We start from the raw sequence: 13,135 nt of genomic DNA on the forward strand, positions 1-13,135 counted from the left end.
TTTTGTTTCTTGCATATATTATTTTTTAATGTAATTTTATTTTTATTATTTCTTTCTCATGTTTCAAAATTTTATGTCATCAAAATTGTACCACCTGCATGTAAAAGCCCTCTGGGCGTTAAATAAATAAATAGTAAATAATTACCTACTTAACCCCACACAGTGTAAATACTACGTAACATTCGATATATATATGTACCTGTATCCTATGTATGTAACTCATATGTAAACTATGTAACTTCATTTATTGAAACCACATGTTTAATGATTTTATGTAATTCAATATCTTTTTTTAAATTCTTGTATTTGACGCAGAATAACAAGATGTATTAACTTAACTATTATTATGAGTGCGCAATGAGTGCGTATAAAAAAGTAAGGAACCCACCTGTAGAAACATGTCTCCGTCCAGCAGTGTGTGGTCGTAGGCAGCCATCTCCCGCGAGCGGAAGCTGGGCTCGTGTTGGTGGTGTAATCCATCCTCCTTCTCCTTGTGCATGACCACTGGAACAAACAAAACATCTTTTAACCACAGAAAAAATATCCTAGTATAAATCCGAGAAAAAAGTGGGTCAGAAAAAAAGACACGGTAATCTCTATGGCTGACGTGTGACGTATATTTTCCACAAACCAGTGCGCACTTCATGCATGTTTATAGGCCGCTGTCATTGGCCGATTTTAGGCTAGTGAATGGGATTGGCTCCGAATGAGAATTATATTGTCTATGGTTACGCCTTTTTTATAGTTTCTATCCTTGTCGATGGTGAGTATGTCGTGTAGTGACGTATATTTTTCAGGAACAGACTTTTATCTATGGCTAACTTTAGGACCCATGGGCTCAGTACGAAAAACCCGAAGATATTGATCTAGTGAGTGGTTCATTTATGATATCGAATGACATTTGAAAAAAAGGTGTGCTGTTAGGTGTTTAAGGTGACAGATGTTTCCACTTGGAAAAAAACATGCTAAAATTATATTAGACCAAAATATAATTGGATAAAAGACAAACAAGGTGAAGAGATTTGGTTCACTTAGGTCGAGAGACGCGAATGTCGTTTTTTATGGACGCGTCCGGGAAAAATTACAACATGTAAAAGAAAATGTATAAGCAGTTTTCCAGATTATGCCAAAGATTTCATTATAATTCGTATTAAGTGATAAAAATTCATGCATCTATGGATACGAATTGAATATGATGAAGAATGGTTTCCTAATAAATAATGCTGATTGATACATATAAATATTTATTAATTTAATGAACGCCCGTAAGGCTTTTACAATCTTCTACAGAAATAACACATCAGTACAAAAAATACTTATCATTTTATAAACATAATGTAGAAACATACCTGTTATATTCAGAACTAATTGCTTTTGCTTTGATGCAGACGAAGGGGTTTTAAATATATCGAAAAGGTCTGTATGTATTGAAATAGTTGTGCTTAGCAATCATAAACCCAAACCAATAAATCTAGCCAAAATTTTATACGAAAAATACAAAATTACCCATAATTCTTATGATTCAGTCCTTAAGTACCAATCTAATCCAATAGACAATACGTAAATAAGCGAAAATCTTCCGTAATAAAATAATATTTCCCTTCAAACTAGACATAAATTATAATCACCATGTGGGGATGAATCCGGGGAGAGAGGGTGAAATATAGTGGACAGGTAACATTCAATACACAATCCCCGTATAATGTTAAATGTTGTGGATAGGGTGGGAATCCAGGGTGGGGGGTGGGGGGTAGACAGAGGGAAGAATGAATCACCAACCAGTACAGGTGACGCTATGGAAGCATTGCTCGGAAACACTTTGTCTACAAATAGAAAACAATTTTAATAACTTATTTATTTAAACGTCCAATGGGCTTTTATATATGTAGGTATAAAAATATTCTAGTGACATAATCTGATTATCATAATAACAATAACATAATAAAAAATTGATACAGTTAAGTATTATTGCATATATGCATGTATATCTGCTTTTTAAATGATACAATGTTATTAACATTAAATATGTCGGCAGAGGATATTCAATCTCTGTGAACGAGAATTGCACATAAAATCAGTGCGAGAAGTGTACCTACACCATAGGTGTATTATATTTAGATGAGACATGAAGCGAAAAAATAGGTAACGCTTTTTGACCTCCAACTGACCTCCAACTCTCCCAACGCTCTAACTAAAACTACCGAATACGGTCTACGCGCACCGTTAATAGCGTTCTTATAATTTCGACGAGATATTAGTGCGCAGTAACGCCTCTAATTGTAACGTTGCTAATATATAGAATTTCTTCAAATTATTGATAATTCCGATTAAGGCGATGCACTACGTCGCGTAATATTTTAAATTGAGCCGCTATCAATAACAACCCTTACGTAGATGGCGATAAGGTTTAAATTCCCGCTTAATACCATCCGCCTGTTTTAATTTATGCAAGAAAAAAAAATGCCTTTTATTTTATTTTGTGGATGTTCAGGCATAAACATTTTATTTTTTTTCGATCATTTTATAAATAACTTAATTTGCCACATTATACAATAAAATCATAACCGAAAATAGGTTCGTAAGTAGGAGATTTTGAACTTTAAAGCAGTTTTCATAGGCCTTATATATTATTTTTTCTGGGCTTATAAAAAGACTTATCTAGAAAGAACTCGATTATTTCAAAGGCCAAGATGTATTCTACTTGCAGTATTTAATTAAAGCATCTGAAACATTTATAGGCGACCAAATTTTCAAACCAAAAACACATGATTTTGCATTACTACGTATGGCATCGCCTTAAAAACGGTATTGTATAAACAGGTTTCCTGATAAACTTAGTAAGTAAATTGCATACTTATGAAAATCTAAATACGTCATCATGATATATAATAATAATATTAATTTTTATTCCAGGATGTGAGGAGGTTAGGTTAGGTTAGGTGCAATCCCACACGTCCCATACATAAATACATATTTTTTGTGCAGTAGGTATGTGAAATTGAAAAAATATAAGACGAAGAATAAATTAACAACTATGCAAGGCGTGGTCATATATTATCAAGCAAATCGATAAAACATTATTAAATTGATGTTTTATTAATAAGGACTGTTAATTTATCGTGAGGGCAAGAATCTAGTTCTTTCCGTGTACGGTGTACGATATACTTAATCATACCTACTAGTACTTTTAATGTATCTTGTAATAATTCCTGTTCGCTTTCATTGAGAAAGATTACCTTTACTAATTATTATTTATTAATTATAAAAATCAATATATCGGATAAACTACAAATGATTACGCAAATTAGGTGAAGAGATGTGGTCCGTCGAATTCGAGATTCGCGACTGCCCTTGTTTTTGTGAGACGTGTCTCGGAAGGTTTTCCGCTAGGTTTTGGCGCTAGGCAGACCGGCGCTGAGCCATGTAGATGCCTGGTACAAGTAAAATTTTGGCGCCCTTTGCAAAAACCAGTTTAAACCTACAGAAAAGTCCTGCAATGTACTGCGCTGCAGACCGTTACCTTGCTTTAGCGAACTTTTCTGCTCATGGTCTATCCGCACTCGATTTATGACAAACCCGCAGAAGAGTCCCGCAATGAACTGTGCTGCAGATCGTTACCTTGCTTTAGCGAACTTCTATGCTCAAGGTCTTACAGCACTCGATTTCTGACAAAACCAGTTTAAGCCTGCAGAAAAGTCCCGCAATGGATTGCGCTGCAGACCATTACCTCGCTTTAGCGAACTTTTCTGCTCAGGGTTTTTCAGCACTCGATTTATGACGAAACGACGTGGAATGGAATGGAATGACGACCTGAAATTTTGGAAAATCTCTCTTTATACATTTAATTAATTATACGCCTTTGATTTTTTTCGTAAATAAATACTTTTTATTTAGTATTATTAATTTACTGAAAAAGAAATAAGAGAATGTACAGGTTTAATTTCGACGAGATCTCCAGGATGTAGGCAAATACAAAATTTTGAAAATAACTTCAACTATATTTTTTGAAATGGTTTTCGATGCCATCGCTACTAATCTAAGTCGTACGCTGTATTTTATAATGGCAATAAATAGTCCTGTAGACTATAAACCAAAGCTCCGTCCATTAATTCTTAATAGGGGAATATTTTTCTCATAAATATTCAATACGACATGTACCATGCTACTCCTTGCATAATACGCTACTTTATTTTTAGTTATTATATACTCTTATGCATCAAGATGTCATTTTACTTCAAATGCCATGTAAATTTTATAAGCCAGCTATTTCTACATAATTATTGTGAATTGAAAGCGATGCGAATGAATTGATTGATGATACGTAGAAAGTAATACTAATACGTACTTCTAAATATAATAAAATTATAAACGTTTCGGTCATTTCATTCAACCTTTTAGTTTGTTTAGATTTCTAATCAATGTTAATATGTAACTAATACAAATAATGGTTATTTTCTTTGATTTTCTTGACAGTTTTTCCGTCATGTATATTAACTTTTTAAAACATCACAGTAAAAAAATGAGATATTTTCTAACTTTATGGATAATTATAATAAATAATTTATTTCATTTGTCCACGTGCAGAAAAAAATTCCAATTCCCCATATATGTGCGCAATATGACACAAAAGTTCACTATGTTGACATTCGTAACAAAATAACTTCAAGAAATATCGAATGGAAGTATCGCGTACCATTATAAATTAATACGTGAGTTTGGAATGTATCGGGAACATCTCCTATCCTTATCCTATATTCCTCCTACCCTCTCCCTTACCTCAACTCAGTCTATTATCTTTAAGTTACATTAACGTATAAGCCATTTGTTTCTGAAGAATAAATAAGGAAGTTTCCTTAACCTTAAACATAACGACTTTTTCGTTAACTGCGATTCTAGTTCTCTCGGACAGCAATGAAAAAGACCGAATTTAGGTTAAGGTTTCTTTCAAATCAACTCTTGTAAAGAAAGTAATAGCAATGGCCGGTGGCTGAGTTGACATCGCGTTTGGGTCCCACACAGGCGTAGTGTGTTCAATTCCTCGGCTGGCTAAGTCCTCCATCACAACACGAGCAACATTTGCCGCTTAGTGTGGTGGTAGTAGGAGATTTTCAAATACTGTCAGGTTATCCGTAACAGAGGAATGTTTGTCTTTCTTTAAAAAAAAAAAAATATAAATTGAATTGATATTTTTTCTTTAAATTGCAAATATAAATTATGCTAGAAATAGAAAAGTAGTACTAAGGAAAGTAATTAGGAGAAATGGGCGGAATGGAGCAATTACTTCATGAGAATGTAACTGTCGTCTATATGAATCGGATAAAACTAATGTGTTTTAGAACAAGCCTCCGCCGGGCCCCTTCAAAGAAATAGCTGGAAATTAGCATTTTCATAACAGGAAGTATGAAAATATTAAGGATTTATGAATAATTATTTTTAATTGATGACGTTGAAAGTAAGAATAATTTAAATTTATAGCTTTATTTTCTTTGTTTTTTTAATGTTTTCTGGTTTTTAATTAATTTATATAAAATAATAGTTTATTTGCTCGTTAAATTGTTCAAAGGTTCATTCAAACAATCAGAGCAATGTGTCTATTTTTGTAAAATTTGTGCTTTTAATTGAATACCCCAAAAGAGTCCCAACTGTCAAAAGTCATTGGGAGTATGACATCCCCACTTGGAGTACTCTGTGAGGCTGATGGAAAGGGAAAAAGATTGGGAAGCGGAAGGTTGGGAAGAACCAACTGTTCCCAACCGTCTGAAGCCCGTGAGACTATGGTCCCTAATCCCTAAGACTGATCCCCAATTGTGGTATGTTGTGAGGCAGTGGGTAGTGAGGAGGGAATGATATGGGTGAGAAAAAGTACCTGGCTAATCAGATCCCGCCACCAAACACAGCTAAAACCATTTCAAGCAATTCATGTCTTTCACAAGGGCGATACTGAAAGCATTTGCCTCTCTGGAACGTGTCGAAAATATACTATAAATTTACTTGAGCACGCTGCGATTGAACCCGCGACCTCCAGATTCGTCGCCGAGGATCTTCGCCACTCAATGAGGAGGCTGTCGATCTACGACTATCCAATTAGAAAATATAACTGAATGTGAAGAAGAAACGGGTTTTTTTTTACTTATAAAAAATATATTTATCTAGGTGAAGACTAGGCTGGTATTAATATTGCTGGTATTACCTTCCAAAGTTTACTTTTAGATTCATTCATATTGTTCCTCTAATAGTTACAAATCAGCCTGTAAAAACATAATAAAGAAACATCCCCTCTCTTCCCTCAGCCAACCGCTTGGGGTGAGAATCACCCCACCCAATGAGATATGCCCATTTAAAAAGTAATCAGACAATCAATGAGTGATGTTCCACAGCTGGTGATGCACATAAAGCCTGTTCAGCAGTTCACTAGGCTGGGCCGACAATATAAATATTTAAAATATTTGGTTTCGTGTACAACTGGATCGACTTACAAGCTAATTTTACATCATCAAATTCGATAGTGCGAGTGGGTACATTTGGTGGAAACGAAGGATGCAAAATTTTTAGTATTGCCTATAACATTCAATTATAGTGCGTTTATATTTTTTCAATGGCATCCTGTAAATTTTTATTGGCTATATATAATAATTTGTCAACAGTGGACTAACATAAAATGAACAACAGTGGACTTAAGACCGAACCCTGCGGAACGCCTTTATAAGTATGATGTGGTTCAGATGTGTGGGTAAAAAAAGATAAAATAAATATATAAGAATTAGTCAATTATTATTACGTTACATACTTGAAATATGTATAAGTAGAGTTAAAATATGCTAAGCCAAAATACAAATTTACATGAATTTTTGAGTAAGTTTGTAGAATTCATCATTTAATATTTTTTTAAAAAACCAGCTAGAATATAATTAAAATATTGAAGTTACAATATGTAATTTGAAACATCATTATTAAATAAAACATAAAAGTTTACACAGAACTAAAAGCAATAATGTTTCAAAATTTAAATAATTCAGTCAAAAAAATAGATTGTTTTTTTCAAGAAAAATTGAAACAAACTGCAGAAAACACCAACACACGAAATGTTTCAGTCTGAATCAAAACAAAAGGAATATACCCAATTTTTCATTTTAATAACATAATAAATAATAGAGCTTTGCTGATCCAACCTAAGACCGACGTTTTCAAATTTAAAAAAGCTAAGTGAGCTTTTTGGAACATTCATACACAATACAAATCGCTACATCGTCCAATGCAGCTCGTCACGATGACGTTGCAATAAGCCTCACTCAGTTACGTATTGTTGGTTCACTGAGCCATTAGGAACACGCGCTTACCCCGGGTCAATTAAATCCTGTTAGCCAAACAAAGAAGGCGCCCGGGTGTGCCCGGGTCGCAATCAATTGACGTGCTTATTTAAATGATAATGCAAATAGAGGGTCTGCTTGATGCCTTTCTGATGTATAAATCTGGATGTTTATCGGGCTTTATTGATTATAATGGTTTGTTAAAAGGTTTACACGGCGGTGTGTTAATTAATAGTAAATATGTCATAAATTTTTAATTTTTATTTGTTTTGCTGTGTGCATATGAATCAATGGTTACGAAAAACAGATGTAATTGCAATGTTTTATTGAGTGTGTTTGATTACAGTAACGTTACGTAGATGAACTGTAATAAGGCGAAGCTCTACGTAGTAATGTTACGTGTGTGTTTCGTTTATAAATTGGATTTCTTAGAAAAATAATAATTTTTTTGAATAAATACAGCGAGTAGAACACATCTTTGCCTTTGAAATAATCAAGGGTTTTTTTCAAGCAAATCTTTTTACAAGCCCATAAAAAAATGTCATGACTGTAAAAAGTTCTTTAAAAATCAAAATCTCCTGCTTACGAACCCGTATTCGGTTATAATTTTATTGTATTATGTGGTAATTTAAGTTATTTAAAAATATAGTAAAAAATTTTAATTTTTGGGCCTGAATATAGCAAAATAAAATAAAATAAATGTGGTGATGCTCATTTCTTGTACAAATAAAAACAGGCGAACGATGTTCAGCGGGAATTTAAACCATATCGCCATCTACATAAGGAGGGTTATTGTTAGCGGTCCAATTCCAAACGTTACACGACGTAATACAGGGTTTTCCAATAAGAGGTGTTATTTTAAATAGCCCGCTATTTCGGTAGATGTTACTTTTGAAGCTGTCATTTTTTAACATTTGACAAGTAGAAACTACATCATTAATAAAAATGGAACAATGCACGTTTCAACAATGCATTGAAATTATTAAAATTCACTGTGAATTCACGAGTGAATCAAATGCAAATCATCTTGAGTGATGAGGCCCATTTCCACCTCGGTGGCTTCGTTAACAAGCAAAATTGTCGCGTCTGGGGCTCGGAAAACCCAAGAGTTATTGTTAAAAAGCCTCTTTATCTTCAACGTGTGACTGTTTGGTGCGGTTTTTGATCCAGCGGAGTGATTGGACGTTACTTTTTCGAAAATGAGGCTGGAGCAACAGTTACGGTGAATGGATTGCGCTATCGAGAGATGATTAATGATTTTTCATGGCCGGAATTGGATGGTATTGATCTGGACCACGTTTACTTTCAACAACCGGCGCTAGGTGCCACACAAGAAACGAAACCATTGATCTTTTACGATTGAATATCAAAATAACACATCTTATTGGAAAACCCTGTACATCGCCTGAATCATATTTCATTATTGAGTTGTCAAAGGTACGTCATTATTCAGTAAAGATTCGTATACTAACCACCAATGGTTTCGAAAAATGTCGATCATTTTGATTAAATAGCAGCGTAATTAATTTTTTATTCTATTTAAATTTATTTTAGTTAACTGTTTTAATTATTACTTCGATGTTTCCAAAAATGACGAAGTTATATGAGCTTTCAAAATGAACATTGGTAAAATGAACCTAACCAAGCGTGTCTCGTAAAATTATAAATTTACACGTAGATAAATTCATAATTCGGGTAGCAGTGCTAAAGTACTTACCGACGCGCATTTACCGTGATGTCACACGCTTTTCGGCCGGCCGCAAATATTAAGGTTTTGACGGCTTATATATTCGATATTTCAAAAATGCAGCATGCTAAGAGCATCTAAGTGACAATAAATTTAATCGGGATAATCTTATGATCGATAATTGCTAAGTATGTCACTAGCGTAGACCCGTGAAAAATCACGGGATAATTGTAGAAAAAAGGTTATTTATAAAAAAGATATTTGCCTCAGGATCGTTACCATTCAAAATAAGATATTAACCTTTCGAATGTTTGTAAACTGATTTCATAAAAGTACAAAATACATCATATTAATAATAATCGACCAAAAAATGTAGCACCGCTTAATAAGTATGTCCACATATGTTGTCTCAGTAACGTCTCTTATTGTCTATCGTCTAACTTTATTGATTAATTTAAGCATCTGTCAAGCATTTGAACAAAACAAATACGCATTTCGAATATAGAATTAATAATTCATAAAATAATGTTGATATTCATTTTATTGCTTGTGTGTTTGAACAGTAGTTGCAATTTTGAAAATTAAAAGTTCCTTGAACTAGAATAATGTTACGCATTACACAGGTATATTTCACATTACTAAACTCCAACGGCTCGGAGGGCTTTGAAGCAGAGAATGGACGGTTATCTCGAGAGTATTTCCTCCTGGGGTAAAAATAATCTCGTCGAATTTAATGTTTCAAAGACCCAATCCTGTCTGATTACGTCTAAAATGGATCGAAATGATAATCTATTCTCCTTCAACGGAAGCAATCTTCCGAACAGGCCTTCCCTTGATATGCTTGGTGTACAGTGACCAGGTCAGGTACGGGGGCTCAATCGAAGCCAGAGTAAAGTTGGCCTCTCAGAAGCTGGGCGTACTGTACAGGGCCCGCAGATACTTTAATAGTACACAACTGCTGACCCTGTACAAATCGCAAGTGCGCCCTACTGTCGAATTTGGCAGCCATCTCTGGTCCGGAGCCCCTAAATACCTGAAAAAAACCCTCGACTCTGTGCAAAAACGGGCGGTCCGTTTGATAGATTCCCCAATCTAAACAAACGGACTGCAATATTTAGAGCACAGGCGTCAGGTAGGTATGCTGTCCTTGTTCTATCGGTATTACAATGGAAGATGCTCTGAGGAACTAGAGTCATTGATCCCTTCGGCACCGGTGCGTAGTCGGGATACACGCCAAACGCGCGCCCAACATTTGTACACGGTTGACATTTGTCACGTGAGAACGGGTCGCTTCTACGATTCGTTCTTAAGTTCAACAGCTCGGCTGTGGAACGAACTGCCGGCCTCTGTGTTTCCTCCTTCCTTCAACATGGGACTCTTCAAGACCCATGTTCACTCCTTCCTCTCCACAAAAAGACCCTCCACACAGCATCCCCAAAGATGACATAGGCCCTGAGGGAAATTATTTTCCTCAGAGCCTCCTGAGTGGAGTTAATATTAAAAAAAAATATATCCATGCACTAACAACCGAAATTAGTAGGTACATTTAAATATCCTGGTTAATTTTTGGGTTATTAGATCGTGTTGCGCTTCCTCCTTATTTAGCCAACGTTTCGTACAGCGTTACAGTTTCGTACACAGGGCAGGTATGTAGATTGTAGTGAAATGTGTGTTGATTCTTTTAGGGCCGATATGACAGTATCTATAATAATTTATTAGTTAAATTAATGTGGTTTTAAGCTTTCAGTTTTGATGTAGCTGTAACAATAATTATTCATAAAATGAATCCATTGAATTGACCATAAAAAAAATTTAATTAACAGAAATTTTCACTTTCACCTTGGGTCAAAACTGTAATCTTAGAAAACAAATGATGACGGTAGAAAGGGCAATCTAGATATTTCCTACATTAAAACAATTTTAAATAACCAAACAATGTGTAAATTAGTAAGTAATCACCACCAGTTCAAGATACCACACGGCAGAACAGATTTTCTAGCGCAGCCACTAAAACAGAATTATATTTAATGACTCTTTCAATAACTTTAATGTCTGTGAAAGACCACGTCATAAGCGCGCTATATTTTCGTGGCTTGGCCTATTTCAGCGTATCGCTCGCCATACACTACCATATGCTGAAATAGGTCAAGCCATAATGCGTAAAGCGTATTGTGTCGCCACCCTTAAGCTTTTTTTGTATGCCTATTCTTCAAAATGTTAAGAATGTTTAAAATATAAATGATTTATCTGTCGCACAGCAATAGAAAAATAGGTATAACTTAATCTACAATTCAGAACGATTAATATACACATCTTAAAAATAATTATGTATTTCGCTTCGAAATTACCTTTTCACATTTCCGAATTAATTCAAAACTTAAAACGAAAGTTTAAATTAAAGTTCTGCATTATAGGAATATTCCATCTGAAAATAATTATGCACGGGGAGTGTGGTGGACATTAGGCACCGGGGCTTTACCGGGGCCAATAATAATAGTTGGGGGAAGTCGGGGTTAATTGGCCCACCGGGTGATCGTCTCACCTGTCATTATTCCCCCAGCCGAATCTACATATTTCACTTTCATCCGCGTATCTAGCCCCAGGGGGTGAGAATTATACCCATTGTGGAAAAAACACATTCGTATTATAATGATTGCAGTTTATTGTAGTTGCTTAACCACGCGGTATCAACAAAGTTATGTTTAAAATTGTGTACAGGCATGTTTAATATTATAATTACATTATTTCTGATGATCTTTCACTAGTAAAATACTAAAAAGTACCCACATAACACGTTGGAAGTGATTACATCGGCGCTGCATTGCGACCATCGTTCAGAATCAAAACGTTGTGTGAAATGGTAATAGCCATGTTTAGTGACCAGATAGCCAATTTTCCAAAAGTTTTTTTTTCCATTTCCTTCCACTTCACACTCAACACACTCAGAATGGGCTTGCCATAGTCTCATTGGTCCCGAGCAGTCTGGAGTCTTGTGAACTGTACATATGAAACAAATGAGAGATGAGCGCCAGAAAAAAATATATATATTACCAACTAGTGGTTGAAAGTGGGAGGTGGTGATGCCTCATGAAGACAGGCCAAGATCAAGTGAATCGAATAGTCAGAGTCTGAGGTACATAATTCTTCTTTGACATGGTTTTTGACCCGAGTTCTAGTGTTTCTAATATGCGTGTTGGTTTTTATTTTCCGTGTTTGTATTTTTGTGTAAAGGAGTATTGTTTTCAAATAGAGTTCTTTAATTGACATTACGTTAAGATTGTTGAAGATTTCGTCAGTGCTAGTTCTTATAGAGGCTATCACTACAATAAGTATGATTTTCGTGACATCTTTTTGATGGTTCTAATGAGGAAATTTAAAGTATTATAATCTGCACTGATCGATCCCCATCCGATACTAGCCTTTTCTAATAGTGATTTGCAGACGCATTGGCATTGGCAGATTGGCATTTTTGTTTAAAAACCAAGTCTTAAAATATTTCAGATTTAATTTCTACTTCAATATTTCTATCCTACATCTTAGCTGTTGAAATGGCGTAGAATTTCTTCTTCCATCAAATAAATCAGAAATTCCTGAAATTGTTGAAAGTTGTACCACGGAATTGGCCTAAGAACCGCCTGAACTATGTCTTGGAAGCTATGCATCACCATTCAAAACATTGGATATATTTTGGGCAATTTCCCCGTCAACATAGCGGCGGTCTGGTCCGTATTTTCATATAATAATAACCTTTAGCCCTCGCCATTAAAGCAAGTTGAAAATTTAAGTGTGGAATATTTCTAAGAGAAATTACCGAAATAAGCTATAAATCTCTGCCGGTGAAATACGTTTATGGCGTTGATTACGGTGACGTTTCAAATGCGTATCTGAAAGCGTTCTCAAATATAAATCACGGTTAATTTTTGCGGATCGCGTGTGTAAAGAAATTAAGATTATTAAAAAATATTTTTTTTGTTTAATAATTGTTATGGGAAGTTTTAATCAGTTTTGTTTATTGTGTTCCGCGCGGCAGACTATAAAAATCCTATTTTATTTTATTTAAAATGTTAAGTTATTTGTGCAGCAAGATAACTGCGAAAATATCCCTTCGATTAGGTGTATTCTACTGATATAAGTATGTTAG

At 34.8% G+C, this 13,135-nt stretch overlaps 1 protein-coding gene across 1 annotated transcript in view; it reads right to left on the reverse strand.

Moving 5' to 3' along the window:
* ss (aryl hydrocarbon receptor spineless) overlaps nt 1–13,135 on the reverse strand; it is a 296,589-nt gene that overhangs the window by 52,457 nt on the left and 230,997 nt on the right. The window contains exon 4 of the mRNA XM_089640585.1: nt 389–504. Within this exon, the coding sequence (XP_089496711.1) occupies nt 389–504 (116 nt within the window). The remainder of the gene's footprint in view (nt 1–388; nt 505–13,135) is intronic.

Source organism: Hesperophylax consimilis, chromosome 15 (assembly GCF_061612785.1).
Source record: "Hesperophylax consimilis isolate HC1 chromosome 15, BYU_Hcon_1.0, whole genome shotgun sequence".
In the NCBI taxonomy this organism is placed as follows: domain Eukaryota; kingdom Metazoa; phylum Arthropoda; class Insecta; order Trichoptera; family Limnephilidae; genus Hesperophylax; species Hesperophylax consimilis.